Consider the following 21,826-nt stretch of genomic DNA (forward strand, 5'->3'; position numbering starts at 1 on the left):
GTTGTGTGTAGTTGCTGCATTTGGATTAATTTGTTTCAAGGATAATAATGTTAAGTCGTTTTCTAAATTGTATTTTCTGGAGCAATTGCACTTACAATTCAGAAGACGTTTAAGTCTATCATGAGGAGTGGTAATTGATGTTGTATTACCTTTTGCCTGTAATGTTTTCTTTCTCCTTTTTAATTTCATTGATTTTAATTTTATTTTTTTGCAAGTTGACAGTTAATAGTGTGCTTAGTTGCTGCATTTAGTTTATTTCATAATTTGTAAGGATATTGTTAAATCGTTGTTTAATGTGCATTTTCTGGAATAATTGTGATTTTAGAGGAGTTTAAGTCTATTATAAGAATGGTAATTGATGTATCATTATCTTTTGCCTGAAGTGTTGGTTGATCAAAATAAAGTTTTCGCCTACAAATTTAATTTTATGTGAAAAAGAAATGAAGGTCAATTAATTTTATGATTTTAGGTTTTGTTTTTATTAATTCTCTTATTTACACCTAAACTATATATAAGGTTTTAACTACAAAAAAAAAATTGTTCAACTATCTCCTACTTTTACCTACTTTTTCCTTCTCTTTCTCCTTTGATTTCCAAATTGGGGGGGGGGGGGTGAAGTATTTGCCTTTATAAAATAAATTTTAAAGTAAGACGGTGTTTAGGGCAATTTTTATTTGAACATTTCTATTGTTATGAATTCTGATCAATTTGGTTGTGCCTTTGTGGAGAAATATTTCTCTTTCTTTTTAGTACATGATGAACATGAAGTACATCTTGCCTATTCTGTCCTCTTATACCTATTCATAGTCGTAATTGATAGTGCAATTTTTAAAAAAGAAATTTACTATTTGTATAATACTTATCCAACAAAATTTTGTTTTGTTTGTATTCAGATATAGTGTAAGACTTTTTAACTCACGGATTCTGATTCACAATATTTTTTTACTTACTGGGTTCTACAATTAAAAAAAAGGAGGTACTTATTGACGAAAATTGATGGGAGCAAAGATGACTATATATGAAATAATGAAGAGAGTATAAAAAGGAAAGCAAAAACTATTTGAGGGAAAAAATGTATTTTTCAGATTTTTTTCCGAAAATTAGCAGGAGGAAAAAGAAGAATAAATTTAATTATTTTAGAAGGAATAACAAATGTTAAATATCTGGAGTACAATAACAAAGAGGTCCAATAAGAACGAAAGAATCAAAGAGAAGGAAGAAATGAGTAAGAAAAGAAGAGGGAAAGGAAAAGAAGAATCGTGTAAGGGGGGGGGGGGGAGGGGGGAGGAGGGAGAAAAAGAAAATAAAGAAGGGAAAATTGGAAATAAAACTCTCACTCTATAATGGAGGAAATATAAATCACGTCTTATATACATATATTTTTAAGAAATTGATCTTCTAGGAATACAATCAAATAAACACTAAATGCACACCAAAGTATCCTTTACTCAAATACTTATCAAAATATAGAAAAAAGACATACTTTTTAAAAAATATAACCAAATATATCTACTATAATAGGAAAGTATTAAAAAAGGATTCTAAAGTCTCTAAAAGCCTTTAATAGAGTTCTAAAATTAGTAGAAAATATTTTTCTTTTTAATTTATCTTCTCCTAAAATGAAAAGACTTTCAAATCTTTTCCAAAGCACATTTGTTAAAATTTTAGGAGTATGAATAGTGAAACACTGATGATGTACAACGAGCAATTGAGTTTTATCGAATTTTTATAACAAAAAAGATGCAATTTTACTTGCCTACATTATTGTTATTATAATTTTAATAGACATTAATATGATATTTATAGGTAAGACCAATAATTCTCATGGTTTTTCTTTCTTCTACCTCAATTCACTTTTAAAAAAAATTATCTCATAAATTCATTAATATTTTTTACAAAATAACCGCGCGCGGCAAATTCACTAGTTATATTCATAAAACAGTAGGATACAATACAATACAGTGTTAGCTTTCCATCGTCCTTCTGGTCTCAACTGTAGACCTTAGCTTTGCATGTAATGGTTTCTCTAGCTCGGAAGCTGATCGCACCGAGGAACCCTATCCCAAGACCCATAAGCTACGAGCTCGGAAACCCAGAAGCTTCGCAGCCCTTCGTCCCATTTTCCCGTCTTCAAGAGACAAAGCTCTTAGAATCCCATCTGGTTTCACTTCTCGACCACTGTAGCAGCCTAATTCAAATCAAACAAGTTCATGCTCACGTTATTCGCAAAAGTCTTGACCAATGCTGTTATGTTCTCGCAAAGCTACTCCGTATGCTCACAAAAATCAATGTCCCAATGGACCCATATCCCCGTCTTGTATTTCATCAAGTGGAATACCGTAACCCTTTTCTATGGACCTCTTTAATTCGGGGTTATTGTATTCAAGGACCATTGAAAGAGGCAGTGCGTTTGTATAGTGCTATGAGAAGGGAAAATATATCCCCTGTTTCTTTTACTTTGACGGCTTTGCTCAAGGGTTGTAGCGATGAACTTGAGTTGAATTTAGGTAGACAGATTCATTGTCAGGGCACAAAGCTTGGTGGGTTCTGTAAGGATTTGTTTGTTCATAATACTTTAATTGATATGTATGTAGAATGTGGCTGGTTGGATAGTGGTCGAAAGGTGTTCGATGAAATGCCTGATAGGGACGTGATTTCGTGGACTTCGTTGATCGTCGCGTATTCGAAGGCTGGAGATATGATGGCAGCTGCTGAGCTGTTTGAGAGATTGCCTGTGAAAGATTTGGTTGCATGGACGGCTATGGTGTCGGGTTTTGCGCAGAATGCTAAACCGAGGGAGGCGTTGGAGTTCTTTCATAGGATGCAGTGTGGAGGTGTGCAGACTGATGAGGTGACACTGATTGGGGTTATTTCAGCTTGTGCGCAGTTGGGAACTGCTAAGTATGCAAATTGGGTTCGTGATGTGGCTGGGGGATATGGTTTTGGACCTGCCAATCATGTCATGGTCGGATCTGCATTGATTGATATGTACTCCAAGTGTGGGAATGTGGAGGAGGCATACAAGGTTTTCGAGAAGATGAAGGAAAAGAACGTGTTCTCATATAGTTCGATGATTGTGGGTTTTGCAATGCATGGATGTGCGAATGCTGCATTGGATTTGTTCGAAGAAATGGTGAAAACTGAGGTAAAGCCTAATAAGGTGACATTCATTGGTGTTCTTATGGCTTGTACTCATGTAGGTTTGGTAGAACGGGGTCGACACTTGTTTGATATGATGGAGAAACATTATGGTGTTGAACCATCAGTAGAACACTATGCTTGCATGATTGATCTCCTTGGCAGGGCTGGGCAACTAGAAGAAGCTCTTCAGCTTATCAAAGCTATGCCAATGGAGCCTAATAGTGGTGTCTGGGGAGCCCTACTAGGAGCTTGTCGGATTCATGGTAATCCTGAAATTGCACAAGTTGCTGCTAGCCGTTTATTTGAGCTTGAACCTGGTAGTATTGGAAACTATGTCCTGCTTGCCAATACATATGCTTCAGCAGGAAGGTGGGAAGATGTTTTAGGGGTAAGAAAATTAATAAAACAAAAACTGCTGAGAAAGGATCCTTCACGGAGCTGGATTGAGGGCAAGGAGGGGATGATTCATGAGTTCTACGCTGGTGATATGACCCACCTAAAGTCGAAAGAGATTAAGGAAGCACTTGAGGATCTTGTTGGTCGGCTTGAGAAACATGGCTATGAGCCAAACTTAAGTTCTGTGCCTTATGATCTGAGTGAGGAACATAAAAAGCGGATACTTCTCACACATAGTGAGAAGCTGGCTTTGGCATATGGGTTGCTTATTACTGATACTGGGTCTATCATTAGGATCATGAAAAATCTAAGAATATGTGAAGATTGCCACTCATTTATGTGCGGTGCATCTCAAGTCATTGGCAGGGAGATTATTATCAGGGATAACAAGAGATTTCACCATTTCCGAAATGGTGTATGCTCTTGTGGTAACTTTTGGTAATTGATAGAAGGACCCTTATTTCTCTCAAGTGCAATTCTGTGTGAGTTTGAAGGATCCTTTTTCTTTGGAGATAGCCATTACTCGGTCACAAGTTCCCCAGTTATTCAAAATGGTTTTGAGTTGCTTTTGAAGTGAGGAATTGGGATTCTTGTTCAACTGAAGTGTATGATAAATTCATTCAAGGGCAAACCTAAGTTCCCTAATTGTCAATGATCCAAGGTGCCAACCTATATGACAGGTACCTATACTGGATATATATACATTTAGTGTCAGTTTAAGATTGCACTCACCTGGGACATACTTACAACTCTCATTTAGAATCTTATTTGACAAATTGTTGATCAGTACCGAGTTTAGTTAACTTTGAAACCTAATTGATTAGTGGAAATAAATGACATCTCTGAAAGTTTGTGGAACTCAATGGTTACTGCTGGCAAATTAAAATAAAAATTACGTGTTGCTCTGAGGTTGTGAACTTCTTTGGATTTCAACTGGTCGGAATAAACAAGCTCATCTACATTCTAATTTGCAGAGTGTATGGAAATATGGAACTAGCTCTATAAAAGACAGCCATCTCCAGAAGTAAATTTTACATAGAAAGGCTAGTATCATGGTGAAAATAAGATCCATCTTTCTCTCAAACTTGATATTTTAACATCGTAAGATAGCCTAGGTGACAGGAACAGGCAACAGGATTGATCTCCGCGCGTTCTCGCAAAGCCTTGTAACAACTGGGATACTATTTCCTTTTTATAGTTTCTCCTTTAAGGAATGACTTAGAATATTAATAATTTTTACATGCTTCAAAGATGCTGATATTTTTCGTCCTCTCACCCTTGCATTTTCTGACTTTAAGTTATTTTTTTGTGGTATCGTTTCCTGTGAATTTGAAGGGCAATACTCCCTGGATGTGAGTTGCGAAGATAGGCGATCCTGAAGTTGGTACTGTGTGTTGGGATCAGAAGATCTTTGACAGTAACTGTGCGACTTCAATATTATTGCAAACTCGGTTGTCTGGCAGATGATACGTTCCATCAGACTCAACTCTGATGCCTGTGTTACTTAAATTTGCTGGGATGTGTTGAAATTGGATCTCGATGTTGGTGCAGACATGATTCAACCCTGATCCCATCTGTGGCTTAAATTCTATGGAGAACTATGCTAGCAGGAAACATGCTATTCCTGGGAACCAGGAAAGGCTCCTCTGGGTAGACAATGCAGGTAAGCAGGAAACTTCATGTACTTTTATCTGGTCACAGAACATGTTCAGGAAAAAATCGAAGCAATTGCCTCGTACCTATGATACAACGAGCGTTCAGCTGGACCTCAGTATCCTTTCTCACTTTGGTGTGTCCAATTTTTACTCACTCTTCTAATCTAATAACTTAAGCAGCACTTTGTTGTGTCCAATTTTTACTCTCTTGTAATCTAACTTGAGCAGCAGAAGGAGAAGGATTTTTATCTTAAAAACAAATGTACCTAGCACTGGTTCAGGTATTGGTTCTTTCTCATTTCTCACGTCTTCCTCGTCTGTTTATGTACCAATTCTCTTGCATAAAATAAAAGATGGGAAACTAATATTCGTTCCATGACTGTTTTACAATTCTTTTGCATCACTGATTATATTAAGAGATGAGAAACTAATAGTCGTTCCATTACCCTTTTTTTTGGTTTCGCAATCCTTGTTACGTTACAGCCCGATACTATGCTATGGCTGTTTGTAGTATTTGCTATCAAATCATCATCCATGTGATCGAACCCTTAAATATTACCTCGGAATCCCACGCAAGAAAGAAATGTTCATGCGAATTTAAATATATCCACGGCACATCACTATAACGAGGCACATGATACAACGTACTTATTACATTACAACGTACTTATTACATGTAAGACACTGCTTCCACTAGCACTTAAGAGTCTACCATGGCTTTATTCAAATAGTGCCACGCTTCAGAACTCAGCAAAGACCAACTAGAAACAACCTTGAAATACAAAAGTATTAGACCAACATTTTACATGTATCTTTAAAGGTATTTATTGTTTCGCAGCAGATTTTCTAGTGGTGGCCAGGGCCATGGTGGCCAGGAAGCTTCTCCTTAATCTTGTCCATAATTCCCTTCTTCTCATGATGATGCTCCCCTTCCATACCATAACCCGTAGTCGTAGTTGTTGCAGTTGAATGGGTCTGATCGTCTTTGTGACCTCCTGGCAATTTCTCCTTAATCTTCTCCTTCATCCCTTTCTTCTTCCTTCTTCCGCCTTGTCCATCATCCTCCGACTGCAAAACACAGACAAGTGTTGCATATAATTAAGGGAGACATACAACAATAATATGCTGAATTACACCGCCGATGCACTATGTACTCCATCCATAAGAAGCTCTTTTGGATTTGAGATATAATTTTACACCGAACGAAAACTATCATTACGGGAGTACAAAGAAAGTAGTGAATACGTGAAAAAATAAATTTTAAAAAAATTACTTACAGAGCTGGAGCTGGAGCTGCCAGAACGGTGGAGCATGCCACCGAGAGTACCGTGCTCATGGCCGGGACGATGTTCCCCACCAAGTATGCCAGTGGTGTGGCCGGCGCCACTACCGGCGTGAGTTCCATAGGCACCTCCTGTTCCGGTGGTTCCATAGTCTCCCATGGTACCTCCAGTGTGATGGATTGGGTTCCCGTATTCGTCAGTTTGGCGGATGGGATTGCCATATTCATCCGTCTGCAGGGCCTGGCCTGCACTATATTGGTTCTCGTAGTGCGACATTTCTTCACGAACAGAGAGTAAAACTAATTAAAAGCTGACTACACAATTTGATCTGTTGAAAGTACCGAGTGTAAATGGTTTCAAATGCGAGTGCGAAAACGGGATTGATATAGGGATGGAAAACTCCGGTGCATGGGCTGATGGCACCAGAACTTCACAGGTGTCACGTGGATTAAGCACAGTCGACATGAACGTGGCAGCATGAGAGAGTGCCAAGTTTTTTCTCTGTCGGCTTTGAGATAAGATTGGTTATATTTTTGGGTCAAATTCTGCTACTCGATGCAGTGGACTACGTACGCTGAAACAGATTTGCAAATTATTACATGAATCGGGTTGGTTTAGTTTTTATCAAAATCGAACCAAACTAATTATATCGGTTTGAATTTGTTCAGTTTTGTCGGAATTTTCGGATTTTTTTGTCTTATGAATATTATTTTAATCTTTACTTTATTAAAATTATAGATAAGACTTTAATAAGTAAATATATATTTAGTAAAGGCGTAATACATACGGAGACACCTAAAGTTGACACGATATTTTACTTAGACACTTAAACTATGCCTCTTTCCAATTAGACACGTTTCTTAGGCAATTCTCATACCAATTAGACACGTTTTTTGCTGGCTTATTAATTAACCAAGCGTGTGTTCTGCAATCTCCGTCAACGTGGCAAAAGTAACCATTATAAATCGTGCTATATCATTTTTTTTGTCCACCTCAATGTCCACCTCATCTATATAGTGTTATTTCCACTAAAATACAAATAACTAGCCCTAAACAAACGATCTAAACATATTACCATTGTTCCTTTTATCATTGATGAAACCGAAGAAAGGTCCTACCACGGTTAAGCTTCTTCTTCTTTTGGTCAATGGTGTTAGAATCTAATATTTTCACTGATTTCTCACCGTATTTACAACGCTTCAAGGTCCAATCTCTCCTTATTTTCTATTGCTACAGCTAGAGCTTTTTATTTGTAAGTTATTGATAAAGCTAGGGTTTTTTTGGGGTTTTCCTTTGTGCTGATCCCTTGTCGTCTTATGTAAGGGAATATTATAGAGGATGGCTATATTTTAACTCGCTTTCACCATGGGGGTAGATTTATCGAGCAACCTGTCCCAATATACAAAGGGGAATTAGATGCTTTTGCTGTTGCTATCGATAAAGACCATTTTAGTGTTGTCGAGTTGTCTGCTTATGCTAAAGACCTTGGGTATGCAGTTGTTGAAGGTTTTTATTGTCAAAAGGAAAAAGATGGTGATTTTATCAAAGTCTTTTCTGATTTTCAGTTATATGAATTTGTGAAAGATTTAAAACATGGTGATATTTTGGATGTTTATTTGTGTCATGGGGTGAGTCAGCCTGAAGTAGTCGAAAAAAATGTTGGTCTTTTATGTGAGGCAGAGGTAGGTGGGGGTGGTAATGACCAATTTAAAGCTAAGGCAACACCTGGGAGTAATACAAATACTGAAGAACCTATTGAGCTGCCTACTGAACCAACTCACAATGTTGTTGAACCACCTATTGAGCCTCATATTGAACCAACTTTGAATGATGCTGAACCAACTCACAATTCTTCTGAACCAACTGTAAATGCTGCTGATGGAGATGAACCACCAGACCATAATGTTAATGAAGATGGAGTGCAATCAGATGTTGAGAGTAGTGAATCAGAAAAAGATGTTCTTCCTGAAGAAGATGATTCAGATGTTGATGATGAATTGAGATCTCTAAGGGCTGAAAGGAGGAGCAAGAGGCAGGGTAAGCAGAGGAAAAAAACCAATTGCAATAGATGAGATACCACTAGGAGAAGCAGGCATTGACAGAGGATTTGAGGATATTGGAAGAAACAAGATTTCAAGATATGTAGGTAAATTAGGTGGTGATGAGCAGTTTATTGATAGTTCAGAGGCTGATAGTGAAGGTAGCACAGAAGAGTTAGATCCTGAAGCTATTCCTGGTGTTGATATACCAGCAAGAAGAAGGAGTACAAAAATCAGGTATGATCCTGATTGTGAAGTTGCTATATTTGAACTCAGGATGATTTTTGAGAATGCTATAGAGTTTCGGAAAGCATTAGCAAATTATGCAATTGAGTACAAGGTGCAGATTAAATTGAGACCAAATGAACCACATAGGGTGAGGGCTAAGTGTAAATCAAAGAGATGCAAATGGGTGTGTTATGCTTGTATTGATAGAGATTCAGGTGATTTTAAAGTAAAGAACTACTACCCAGTACACAAATGTGATACTTCAGACAAGAATAAGTTATGCACTTCAAAGTTTGTTGCAAAGAAATTCATAGATGAAATAATTAAGCAGCCCCACATGAGGATATGGGAAATACAGGAGTTGTGTAGGGACAAGCTAGGATTGTATGTTGGCAAGACAATTTGTTATAGGGCTAAGCTGCGTGTTCTCAGAGAGTCCATGGGTGATTGGAATATGGAGTTTGCAAGGTTATGTGATTATGCTGATATGATAAAACAGACCAATCCTGGTAGCTCATGTTGGGTAAGGATGAACAGTGAAACTGAGCCAGGAAAAAATCTCTTTGTTTACTTTTATGTGTGCTTTGATGCATTGAAGAAAGGTTGGTTAGAAGGATGTAGGAGAATCATAGGTTTTGATAGTTGTTTCTTAAAGGGTGCTTGTAAAGGTGAGCTTCTAGTTGTTGTTGGCAAGAATGGAAATCAGCAAATGTTTCCTATAACATGGGCAGTTGTGGACCAGGAGACAAAACATAGCTGGAGTTTTTTCATCAACTACTTGAAAGATGATTTGCAATTGGGAACTGGAGAAGGATTGACTGTGATGGCAGATATGCAAAAGGTAAGTATTCTGTTCTGTTGTTAAGTAACTAGATGTTGTAGTAATTAGCTGTTCATTAGTATTCTGCTGCTGCTAAGTAATTCTACTGTTAAGTATTCTGTTGTGTGTAGTAATATGCTGCTGTAATTTGAATTAATTATTGTGAATTAATTATTGTGTAGGGATTTGCTGCAGCTTTGAATGAAGTTTTACCTAATGCTGAATTTAGGATGTGTGCCAGGCATATCTGGTCTAATTGGCATAAGAAATGGAAAGGAGAGGAAAGGAGAAAACAATTTTGGAGGTGCTCTAAATCTAGTTATGAAGTTAAGTTTAAAAAAGAGCTTGAGAAAATGGACAAACTTGGTAAGGATATTTGTAGGGATTTGTTATATTATCCAAAAAAGTCATGGGTTAGAGCTTATTTTGAAGTGCATTCCAAGTGTGATGTTGAAAATAATATGTGTGAGACCTTTAATTCATGGATTTTAGATTCTAGGCATAAATCAGTTATAACTATGTTGGAGGAGATTAGAAGGAAAATAATGACTAGGCAAGTGGATATGTTGAAATTTGCTGATACTTGGATATCTGATATATCACCTATGGCAAGGCTATTGTTAGAGGATAGCAAAGAGCTTGCTAGAAAATGTACTGTCCTTTGGAATGCTGATGTTGGATTTGAGATTGGAGAAGGACTACATAAGCATGTAGTTAATCTGACTGATAAGGTTTGCACTTGTAAAGCTTGGCAGTTGAGGGGTATTCCATGTCAACATGCTGTTCTTGCATACTATCACATAAACGAAGAACCTGAACAGGCAGTTGAGCATTGGTATAAGAGGGATACCTTCTTAAAAGCATACAAGTATTTCATCCAGCCTATGACAAATATGAAGATGTGGCCTGAAACCAACAATCCTAAGATAGAGCCTCCCAAACCTAAACCCATGCCTGGTAGACCTCAGAGGAACAGAAGAAAAGGCAAAGATGAACCAAAAAAGAAATATGGAAAGTTGTCCAAGTGTGGAGTGAAAATGACATGTTCCAAGTGCCATCAACAAGGACATAACAAAAGATATTGTAAGGTAAATGTTTCTTGTCAAATATTTCTTGTTGCCATCACATGTTTCCTATTGTTCATATGAATCTAGTAATCTGTTTCCATCATTGTTATGTAATCTGTTGCTCAATGTTATGTAGACTGAAAATTGGATGCCTTCACAGCAAGGTAGCCAAAGCTCACAAGGTGCTAGCCAACTTGATGCATCTGGAAGCTCAAGCCAACCTGCAAACTCTGTGTGTTTTGATACAACAAGGGTTAGAAGGGTTAATGAAGCTAGAAGCTCAAACCAACCAACACCAAGTTCAGCAGATTCGAGCAGACCTGCTAGAAAAGAGGATTAGGTAGTCAACTTCCTCCAAAGGGTAAAGCAACTACCAGCCAAAAGAGAGGAAGGGGTGCAAGTAAAGAAGATGCTGAAAAAGGAGCACAAAAAAGGTCCAAAAATGTTGGTTTTGGCATCTACACAGCTGCAAGTGGAACTCAAATACTAAATGTATATATTCATACATATTTCATCTATAATATGACTTAGAAATAACTTACTGATTGAGGTTCATTATTTGGCAAACTGCAGACCGGAACATCAAGCCAACGAGTTATGACAAGTGGTTCAACTTATAAGAGTGCAGCTCCAACAGGAATTGACCTTGGTTTTAAGGCTAGAGGCTTGAGGTGGAAGGGTCAAGATGCTGTCACAACTTCCCAGTTGCAGCAGATGAAGGCAAACTTCAGCAAGAAGTAGTATCTTAGGAACTTATTTTGTCTATATGTTATGTAGCAGCAACCTATTGTATTTTGGGATCTAGTTATTGAAAGAACTAAACTTTAATGGTTGTATTCAGTCGTGTAATCTTACTGTTCTGTTTTGGATATATGTTATGCAGCAGCAACTTCAACCTTATTTTGTTTGTTTTGGCAGAATAGTTACTCTATGTTCTAAATAATTAGTCTATAGAGTAGCAACTTCAGTCTATATGTTCTGCATTTTGAAACTACATCTTATGGTTCTATGCCTTGTACAGAAGTTGTGTATTACAGCACTTTCAATATTCAGCAGTTGTACATTACAACATCGGTTTCAAAATTTAGAAGTTTATAACAAAATTCAGTTGTATAAAAGTTTATAGCAACAACAACTAAATATTACAACAACAGTTTCAAAACAGAAGTTTAAAGCAACATCACCAACATTACATATTAATCAACAACACCTAAAACAACCAAAGTACATCAGTCATACAGTTTCTATAAAACGACCAACAATACAACAACAATCATCAAAAGGATCCGTTTTCTTTTTGCTCGAACTTTCTCCTCTTCAAAAGCTTTGACTCTATTTAATAAACCCCAAATTATATTCTTCGCTTGAGTAGGCATCTCATCGTCATACCAACAGAAATAATCACATCCACCCTTTTTCTACAAATATCACAAAACACTTTTAATCAATTTTTATCAAAGAAAATAATTCATAAAACAGAATTTACAAATTATGAACAAACAATTTACCTTTCCGATTTTGCAAGCAAAAAACCTACGACCTGGGTTTACTTGGGTCCAAGAAGTATTCAACTTTGGAGAAACACCACACTTATAGATTTGAGCAGCATCGCAAGGTGACATTGATGAGTTCGTCGATTCCGAGAAGTTCGACGTTAATAAACACGACAACAACAGAAATGAGAGGAAAAAGAGGAGAAGAATTAATTGATACCAAGAAGAGAACAAAAACGAGAGAAAAAAGAGATGAAAAGAAAAGAATTGACAAGAATAGAAGGAGAATTGCCTGAAAAAATCTGAGAAGAAGAGAAGCGAACAAATAGGTTATTTAAGAATTGGGAAAGGGATTAGGGTTTAAATAATAATTGACAATCCATGTTACCGTTATGTGTCTAATTGGGAAAGGAAAAATCACTTATTGGAATCCTTCACGCGCCTAAATAGGTTTGAAGTCACGCTATATGCCACCGGCAAAAAACGTGTCTAATTGGTATGAGAATTGCTTAAGAAACGTGTCTAATTGGAAAGAGGCCTAGTTTAAGTGTCTAAGTGAAAGATCGTACCAACTTTAGGTGTCTCCGTATGTATTACGCCTTTAGTAAATATGGAAAAAATTGACAAACATGATCTATTAATATATTCTAATGGGAGAAGTTTTTTAGTAACACATGATAGTTATTTTCTTAGTCGTCTAACAATAATGTTTCGTTAATTTATGCTTTCAAGATTAATACATGAGAGGATCCCAAATATTTCTACATTTTCTAAAGAAAATTCACTATAAAGTCTTAAAAATATAGATAAAATTTATATATTTATATAACGGTTTGGTTCGGTTTTTTTTACTCAATACCAAACCAAGTCAAACCAAACCTAGTCGGATTTTTAAATCGATTTGGTTTGATTTTTTGGTTTGGTGCGGTTTTTTGGTTCGGTTTGAACACCACTAATTCAAAGATATAGCCGGGCTCGAAAACTGTGGCATAAATTCATGTCTTATATGTGTCCCAGTTAATAACACTAGTGTTTGACCCAAAAGAAATTGGAACCTTTTTGAATAAATCAATCAAAGAAAATGAAGGGGTAAATCTTAGTTAAACATAATAAATTCCAGACCCATGAGCTAATTGGAAAAATAGCATATGAGATGAAATAGAGGTAATCAATTTTATTGAAATTCTTCATTGTGACTCCCATTAATCAATGAGGGAGATTGTTTTACAGGTTTTTCTGGAGATTGCTTCGCTCTCCTTTTCCTCATGATGATTTACAGAAGAGAGAACTAAGGGGAGAGGAAGGAGTGAAGAACCCTCCCCCTGACCGAAGGTTTCCCCCCACTATATATAGTCATGGGACCTTTGCTATTTACTTGGTCCGACGCTCTCTCACACTGTGTCTGCCCTGGTCGTCCTCTAAACATCGTTTCTTCTGACTCGACGGGTATCGAGATTGCTGGATGTGGAATAGACTATGTCGTCTTTCGCTGCCTTGCCGCTTGGACGGAAAGTTGGTCAGTTTGATCGCAACGGTCAGATTTTGACCAATACAGTTAGTCCCTCCATCTGTCGGGGTCGTCACCTATCGGGCCATGCAGACGGATCATGAGTGCTACGAATTCAAGAGAAATCTGACTACTTGTTCCTTGGTTATGCTTCTTAGGTTTCAAGTGAGATACTGACGTTCTTTAGATATCCTTGGACCGTTGCGGCTGTTTCTGAACCGAAATGTTGTTTGGTATTGAAGTGTTGTTTCGTGGTTGCTGCCATTATGACACACGTTCCTGGGGAACTGAAACGTTATCAGATTTGATTGGCGACTCTTGGGTTTCTTGCTTGGGGGGGAGGGGGGAGATTTATGTCTCTTATAAATAAAAGGAACACATCATTCGATTGACACACTTCTTTGCCTTCTGCTTGAAAGAATTTTGTGGATATACTTTCTTCCTGGCACTCTGAATTTTCATTCGCCCCCGTTTTCATCCTTCCTTTCCATTGTCTTTTTGCCACACCATCTTGACAAAATGGCTGGTGATTCTTCTCGCACTGATCTCCCTATCAGAATTTTGGCACCGGAAAATGTTGCTCTAGCCACCGGAGGAGTAGAAGTGGTAGAAGATGAGGAGGTCCCGTCGGTAGCCGAGATCTTGCCTCGTCTTGGAAGAAAATGGACCGACTTCTATAGTCGCGCCAGGGTGGAGCCAGAACCTGTCCCCTCTGTTATAAAAGAAGAAGACATTGCAGAGTTGAAAGCTAGGTGAGGAATCCCTAGTTACGTTGACATACGATCGGCAGTAGGGAACGACATAGTCCATTTTGACTGCCCCAGGTATTGCGTGTTCTACGCCTACCCCTTTCTGATTGGATACACACTTTCTCTCCCTCTCCTGGTGGTAGATTTCTGCTATTTTTACGAGGTATGCCCCGCCCAACTTTCGCCATACCTGTACAAGTCGTTCCTTATGTTGCTCAAGTTTGCGGAACTTGTCGGTCGTGAGATCACTTTGGATAACATGCTCAATATCTTTGCCCCTCAACTCATTCGCGGCACGGTGATTGATACGCGTCCTCGGGGGTCGAAGAGTCTGGTGGTGAAAATGGACGACAGGGCTAACCGTCGTTTCTACGAGAATTATTTCTATGTGCGGACCGAGCGCATCGTGGCGGATCCAACGGGGTTCCCTGAGAAGTGGAACTTTGCGCGTAAGTTTCTTATGTTTTTAGTCGGTGAGATGCCCGACCGCTTTCTGTTACAGTACTAAACCCTGTCATGTCTCTATAGCCGAGAAATTTCCCCTCCATATGTCGAAGGTATCCATGAGTGGGTGAGTTCCATCCTTCCCCATATGGCGGGGGTTCGCATATGGTCGGCCTTTTATGAAAAATTTGGACACAGGCCCCTTACAGGTGAGATGTCGTTTCTGTTTTCTATTTTTACTCTCTTTTTACTTAGTTTCTTATGTGTTTTTTGTCGATGCCAGGGAGAGTGCGGAGAGCGAGGGCTCCTCCATTAGCTTTTCGTCAGCCGATGTCGTCTACTCGCCCTGCTGCAACACGTACCACTCATGTGCTGTAGGTTATGTGATGTTTGTCAATGCCATTAGCTTAGGTGTTGTTTATCGATGCCAGGGAGAGTGCAGAGAGCGAGGGCTCCTCAATTAGCTTTTCGTCAGCCGGCGTCGTCTGAATGCCCTGCTGCAGCACCTATCGCTTGGTCTTCGTCGAGGGCTGCTTCAGTTGAGTCTGCGACTGTAGTTATTCCTGTGGAGGCCACTTCTCAGACTGAGGTCCCAACTTGCGTTGCTCATCTGACGGGTGAATCTCCCCGTGTTGAGGAAGACGAAGGGCCGTCTAAGAGGCGGTGAGTGGAATTCGAGACAACCCCTCCAACTGTAATTCATCTAGATGATTCTCCCTTGACAAGATCTGGGGCGGGGATTGATACCCCTTCTCCTGTAGAGGTGGAGCCAACCGTCGTATCTGCCCCGTCGACGGAGATTCCTACCACTGTCGTTGATCATCAACCTGCCGTGATGGGGGGCCAGATTTTCGAGGCTGCCGTTGTGGTTTCGGACATACCCTCATCCTCTGTACTTGGCCGTGCTTCCTCCTCAGCTGCTGAAAGAGGAAAGGGCATTGTGGTCGACGACTATGAATCCGAGTCGGACCTCGATCCTGATGATGTTAGGACGTTTGAGGAGGGTATTACCCACTTTATAGTTCATGCGGGAGGCCCGACCCGTATCCTTGAGATCTCTTCGGATGTTAATCTTCTAGGGGATACGGAGGATTTGGTGTTGTAGTTCGACATTTTGTGACCGCTGCCGAGAACGAGGCTCTCCGGAGCGTACCTGATGTCGAATTGATGAATGAGGTGGCTGCTATGGGCTTGAGAGTACGTTACTCTTTTCTTTTATACTTCTCTCGTTTTTCTTGGTGATATGGTTTTAACCCATCTTCTTGTTTTTCAGACGTACATGGTGGAAGTGGAGAGTATTCGTAGGGCCGACATTCGGGCCAAGATTTTCTTGAAGACGTTGGAGAAGTATCGACGCTATCGCAACAAGTGCCGTGAGATGCACGAGCGGCTGAGGGAGAATCCCGGTGCTCGATCCCTTGGCAAGGAGTTGGAGAAGAGAGACCAGTAGTTGATGAAGGCCTTTCGCAAAAATAGTGTGCTCGAGGAGCAACTTCGCGCGAAGGACGAAGAGCTTGAGCTAGGTAAAGGGGTAGCCGCAGAGTGTGACTATCAGCAGGGGAGACTGAGGTCGATGCAGGCTGAGATGGATCAGAATCTTATCAAGGTCGAGGCGATCAGTGCAGAGTGGATGGGAAAGTTGGCCGAGTTGGAGAGAAAGGTTGCCGGGTTGGAGAGTATCGAGAGTGCATGGTCTGCAGCTTCAGCAAGGGCGGCGGCCCTGGAGAACATGATACGCTTCCTCTATTCCGAGAAGGAGTCAGAGAGAACGACGACCACGCTAATGGAGGCGAGGCTTGAGGAGCGCATTGGTGAGATCGACCGGGAAGCTTCGACCTTAGGAGATCGGGTCGCCGCTCTAAAGGCTGAAAAGGAGCGACTGTTGTCTCAAATTGAGTCTTCCTCCGCTGCTGTTCCCCGCCGCTTACACGAACTTTGGGTTCATGCTGAAGCTCAGTGGGATATATACAAGAGTTTGTGGAAGGCGGGCAATGTTACTGAGGCCACATATAAAGGAGCACGGGCAAAGGCGCGAGAGGCTCGTGTCAATTGTGGTTATGACTCTGCGACTCCATAGGCCGATGAGGGCACAAATGATGAGGGAGGGTGTGAGCACGTGATTTTTGCCTCATACGAATTACTCCAAAAGAATTCCCAAAATTAGGTCTTTTCTTTAATTATGTGTTATTTTTAGGAATTATTATGCTATTTTCCTGATTGTTTGCATATGTTTGTGTACATGTTTAATGCATTGAAAATACAAAAATATAATATCTGCATTTAGGATTTAATTTTACATTTTTAGGTTAATTAAGTGAATTATTGTTTTACAAAAAAGAAAAAATTTAAAAAAAAATGACGTATTTTGCATTTTAGTGTTTAATGTCAAAATTTTGCAATTTTCTTTTAATTTGGTATTAATTATGTGTGATAATTATTATTTAGAGATAATTAGTATTTTTATAGCTTAATTTAAGATTTTTAAGTTTTAATTTTTGAAAAAGAAATTAGAAAGAAAATCGAAAAGAAAAAGAAAATAAGAGAGAAAATCTGGTTTTGGGTCAATTTAGCCAAAAGGTCCCCAAGCCCAAACAAAACCCGTCCAAACCCACCCCAAACCAGCCCAGACCCATTTTCAACCCGATCCGTCTCCAGCCTCAACCAAACGACGTCATTTCAGGCGTTTCAATCTGGACCATTGAATCAGCCTGATCGAACGGTCCAAAGCCTTCCTCATTACCCGACCCTGACCCGCCCCTGAACCGGTCCAGCCCCAGTCAAATAAAACGACCCCGTTTTGTTTAAAAGCTTTGATCGGAGCCGTTGGATTTCAATCATCCAACGACTCAAATTAAATCACCCGTTTTAATAATACCAAAACCCCTTAGACCCCCCCTTCCTCTCTCTCGTCTCTCTTTAGAGACCAACCAACACACCACCGTGGCGGACGGTGGCCAACCAGCCCCAAAATTACACCGTAGAAACCCCTCAATCCCTTCTTCCCAAATCCGTAACCCGTTACCTTCGAACATCCATGGAGCCCTTCGAATATCGATTCAAAGGATGAACCCTAGCGCCTCCCTAACTTTCTCCGGTGGCGGCGCCACCTCCAATCGACCCCAAACTAACACCCCTTGACCACCACAACTCCCTCTTCCCTAATCCATAACCAGTTTCCTTCGAATAAGGCCCAATCTGCTCGAATCTTAAATCCAAGGGTCCAAATTCTAGAGTCAAACCTAAACTCGAGAATTGATGATAATTTTAGAGCCGGTTTCATCACGAAATGGTGCTAATCATTTGTTTTTAACAAAGAACAAGTGACTAACATCATTTGGCGATGAAATCGAAAAAAATATGGGTACCAAGTTGTCCAGTTGAGCCGGTAAGTTTTCTTGATTATTGTTTTTCTAGTATTTGTTTCACTTCTCTGGTTGTTGGTCCACTAACTTAGTCAGTTTAATTAGATCTTTTTTTTATTAAATTTGTTTGAATTTGTTTAGTAACAAGTCTAGTTAATTTGGTGTTAATTGTTTTAAAGGTCGAATCACAAATGAGTTCATTCGTTGGTTATTTCTTGCTTGTTTCAATTCTAATCACTCATGTATAGGGTATTTTCTGATTTCTTTTCAATGTTAAACCCTTATATATTCAGAAATTGATGCTGTTTGGTTTTGGCTACTTGATGATTTTGTTTTATAGAATTATTTGTGCAAGTTTACAAATAATCAGAACTTTTAGTAGTTCTGATCAAATAATTAGGATTTTAGAGTATAGCTTGAGAATTTTTTAATAAAAAGGGGTATTCACCTAACTTAAAAAGATTCTAATAGTGGTAGGGTAGAAATTGCATTACTGAATTAATTAAAAGCACTAAGTTAGTGGATAGTTAAGAAATGAAAAGTAGAATTGATAATGGGAATGACACTAATTGAATGCCTATTTAAAGGTTGAAGATCAGAGAACAAAATGAAGAGAAGCTGAACATTCTGAGAGAGGGAGATATAGAGTAAAAGATAGAGAAGAGAGGACAAGAGAGATTCTGAAATACTAGAAATAAAGAAGAACACTTTCTGAAAAAATACTAAAAGAAATATTGAAGAGATTTTGAGAGAGTTAAAAATTCCCAGAAAATACAGTATACTACAAAGGAACTACTGTTCCATTAATCTTCCTTTGAATCTAGAGGTTTTTGGCATTTCGAAAAAGTTTCTGATTTCTCTTTGGTATCGAAGAAATGGTTTAAAACTGGTTTTGAAAGTTCTGGGTTAAGTTCTGTTGCCTGGTTACTATTCCATTGGATTTCACAAATCGATTTCATTGTTCAACTGGTTGAATCTGAGCTTTACTGCTCCTGTTGCTTGTTTTTTCCTTGTTGAATCAATTCTACTGCTACCTACTGATCCCTCACTTCTTCTTGCTTTCCCTTTATTCCCAGGTATCTCTTTCAAAACATGAATGGAAATGAAGTTTGTTTAGGCTATTGTGTGAAGATATGTAATTCCAGTTAAAGAAATGGACCATTGTTAGTTCTCTGTTGCGTTACCAGTTTCTTTTCAAGTTTGTTGCATTTTGTTTTATGTTTTCTCCTAGCCAAGCTTTCCCATATGTAGTTAATCATGTAATCAATACTGCATGTTTATCTTAAGATTACATATGGGTCTTGTTTTGAATGTAGTCAATTCAGAAATCTCTTATATCTTGCGTAATATGTATTAACTGAGGACTTTGATTCTTTAGCTTGATTGTGAGGTTGGTTGGGTTTTGAGTGTCTTTTCCATAGGTATGGGCTATGTACTTGCCAGTTTAAATCATTCATGTTTGGACTGATGAATCTGAGCTAAGTCTGTTTATCCCGTCAATCATGTGTTTAGATTCGCCTATATATATATATAACTTGAAGTATAGTTTATTGATTTCAGAAGTTTGTAACTTAGCATTGCCTCTGTTCATGCATAGCCCCTTTGGATTTTAAAAGGATTTTAGAAGGAATTTGAGTTTGAAATCAGACTTGAGAATCTTTGAATTTGGCTTAACTCTTTGCACTTGGTTTTCTTTAGAAAGTCTCGAGCCATGTAGTTTTGTTAAGAGTGCTGGTCTGAAGTTGGAATTTTGCATGAATTTAGGTCTCTGAACCTTGTTGTTAAATGATGCATAATTTTCATAAGGCCCGTGACTTCACTAGGAGTATATTTCACCATAGAATGTATGTGGTGTCCCAGTGTGCTTTGCATGTGATTAAGTGAGTCAATATTTGGTTCAGGTTCAAAGATTTTATGAAAGATGTAGTGTTCCCTCATTTGTTAAGGTTGACGCATCAAATTGGGTTGTCAGCATCAGTTCCTTTGCGCCAAACTCCCCTCCCCCTTTATGCATTTTCGGTTCTCGATTTGTGCGGCATTATGAGCCCAATGGCGCTCATGTTTGTCAATTAATAGGCCATTAGCAATTGGGCTTCAGGCCGGGCCAACCCTTGGATTAAAATAGAACGGATTCCGTGTGTTGTTTTCTTTGATTAGCAAATTAGGTTTAAACTTTAGATGAAAGTAATTATAATTTCTTTAAGCCTTTCCTTAATTAATTAATTGGGCTCTTGAAAGTGCGCCATATTAGGCAAGATGTAGTTATGGCCCTCAAAAGCGTTGTTTGAATTTCCTTTAGAAAATTAGAATCGAGGTGCGCCGTGCCAAATAAAATCTCAAAATGTATGACCCTCAGATAATTAATACTAACTCTTTTAAAATCGGGGCGTGACATCAATTGAATTTTTCATGGCCTCCGCAAATTTCTTTTGTTATTTTGAACGATCGTAGTTTGCTTTAGAACCGATTTAGATTAGTATTGTGATTATGTATACGCTCGCGTAACATAATTGCAAATTTAACTCTAAAAAAAAAGGACTCGAGGGATGCGTTCGTGCAGCTTCAACTAAAATTTTCTTAAATAAACAAAAGCGTTATTAATTGTGGACACGTTCGCGTGACATGATTTTTGTCGCGCCAAAGGGAAAGAGTATACGTACGCGTAACTTAATTCTTTATTTACGAATAAATCAAGTGATTTAAAAAGTGGTTTAATAGTTGAAAAATGCACACATGTTTGAAAATGTTTTAAAATCAGATAATTAGGCCAATAATAGTAGTTGAGCAACCGTGCTAGAACCACGGAACTCGGGAATGCCTAATACCTTCTCCTGGGTTAATAGAATTCCTTACCCAGATTTCTGATTCACGGACTGTTAAACAGAGTTAATTTTTCCTCGATTCGGGATTTGAACCGGTGACTTGGGACATCATAAATTATCCCAAGTGGCGACTCTGAATTTTAATTAGATAATCTAATTTCGAATAATGTCACTTTAATTGGAAAAACTCCATTCCTTATGGGGGGGTGTAGGTATAAAAATGAGGTGTGACAGAGGGCTTCCTGGAGATGATGGTGGCGGTGATGACGTCGAGTGAAAGAATGTTGTATTTGTCTGTTTTCTACTTTTTTTATATTCGTTGTCGGTTGTCGTTGTTCCTTTCTTCTTTTATTTTTTATTGTTGGCTTGGGCCGTGTGTAATCCGCGACCGTTTGCGCGGTGACATTGTATAAAGAAGAATTTTTCATTGTTATTTGCCTTGTACTTTTATCCATGTTTTTGCTTTTCGCGACTTTGGTGCGAGGTGGATTCCCGTATGGCGAGTCCCGATCTTTCTTTCCCTTTATATTTTCTGACGGCCCTTGGCCTTAGGAATAGTTCGAATTTTCTTTTTGGCGATGGCTCATGGCCTTAAGGACGCGATTTCGAACCTTTGTCAAAATATTAACCCGTTGTTATTCGATCGACGTCAAACTCTTCTTTTTGGCGGAGGCCCTTGGCCATAAAGTGTGTTTATCGAAATAGTAACCCTTCGTCATTCGATCGAGGTCGAACTCTTCTTTTTGGCGAAGGCCCTTGGCCTTAAAGGGTGTTATTTCGAACTTATCGAAATAGTAACCCGTCGTCCTTCGATCGTGGT

At 38.8% G+C, this 21,826-nt stretch overlaps 2 protein-coding genes across 2 annotated transcripts; one reads left to right on the plus strand and one right to left on the minus strand.

Annotated features, from left to right (window-relative positions):
• Positions 1-1,975: 1,975 nt before the first annotated feature.
• Positions 1,976-5,565, plus strand: LOC104223850 (pentatricopeptide repeat-containing protein At5g44230). The gene is made up of 2 exons (XM_009775354.2): positions 1,976-4,217; positions 4,873-5,565. The coding sequence occupies exon 1, from the start codon at positions 2,018-2,020 to the stop codon at positions 3,977-3,979; it is 1,962 nt and encodes a 653-aa protein (XP_009773656.1). The 5' UTR covers positions 1,976-2,017; the 3' UTR covers positions 3,980-4,217; positions 4,873-5,565.
• Positions 5,566-5,827: 262 nt separating this feature from the next.
• LOC104223849 (dehydrin Xero 1-like) lies at positions 5,828-6,896 on the minus strand. Its single transcript, XM_009775353.2, has 2 exons — positions 6,470-6,896; positions 5,828-6,260 (listed from the first exon to the last, which is right to left on the minus strand). The coding sequence occupies exons 1-2, from the start codon at positions 6,749-6,751 to the stop codon at positions 6,039-6,041; spliced, it is 504 nt and encodes a 167-aa protein (XP_009773655.1). The 5' UTR covers positions 6,752-6,896; the 3' UTR covers positions 5,828-6,038.
• Positions 6,897-21,826: the final 14,930 nt, after the last annotated feature.

The sequence above is a fragment of the Nicotiana sylvestris genome, chromosome 2 (assembly GCF_000393655.2).
Source record: "Nicotiana sylvestris chromosome 2, ASM39365v2, whole genome shotgun sequence".
Taxonomy (NCBI): Eukaryota; Viridiplantae; Streptophyta; class Magnoliopsida; order Solanales; family Solanaceae; genus Nicotiana; species Nicotiana sylvestris.

Bases quoted from the DNA above. Each gene is read 5' to 3' on its own strand.
- LOC104223849 (XM_009775353.2), bottom strand. From the start codon at position 6,751: ATGTCGCACTACGAGAACCAATATAGTGCAGGCCAGGCCCTGCAGACG. The intron at 6,261-6,469 runs GTAAGTAATTTT...TGTGTTTTGCAG, and splicing joins GCAGCTCCAGCTCCAGCTCT to TCGGAGGATGATGGACAAGG.
- LOC104223850 (XM_009775354.2), top strand. From the start codon at position 2,018: ATGGTTTCTCTAGCTCGGAAGCTGATCGCACCGAGGAACCCTATCCCA.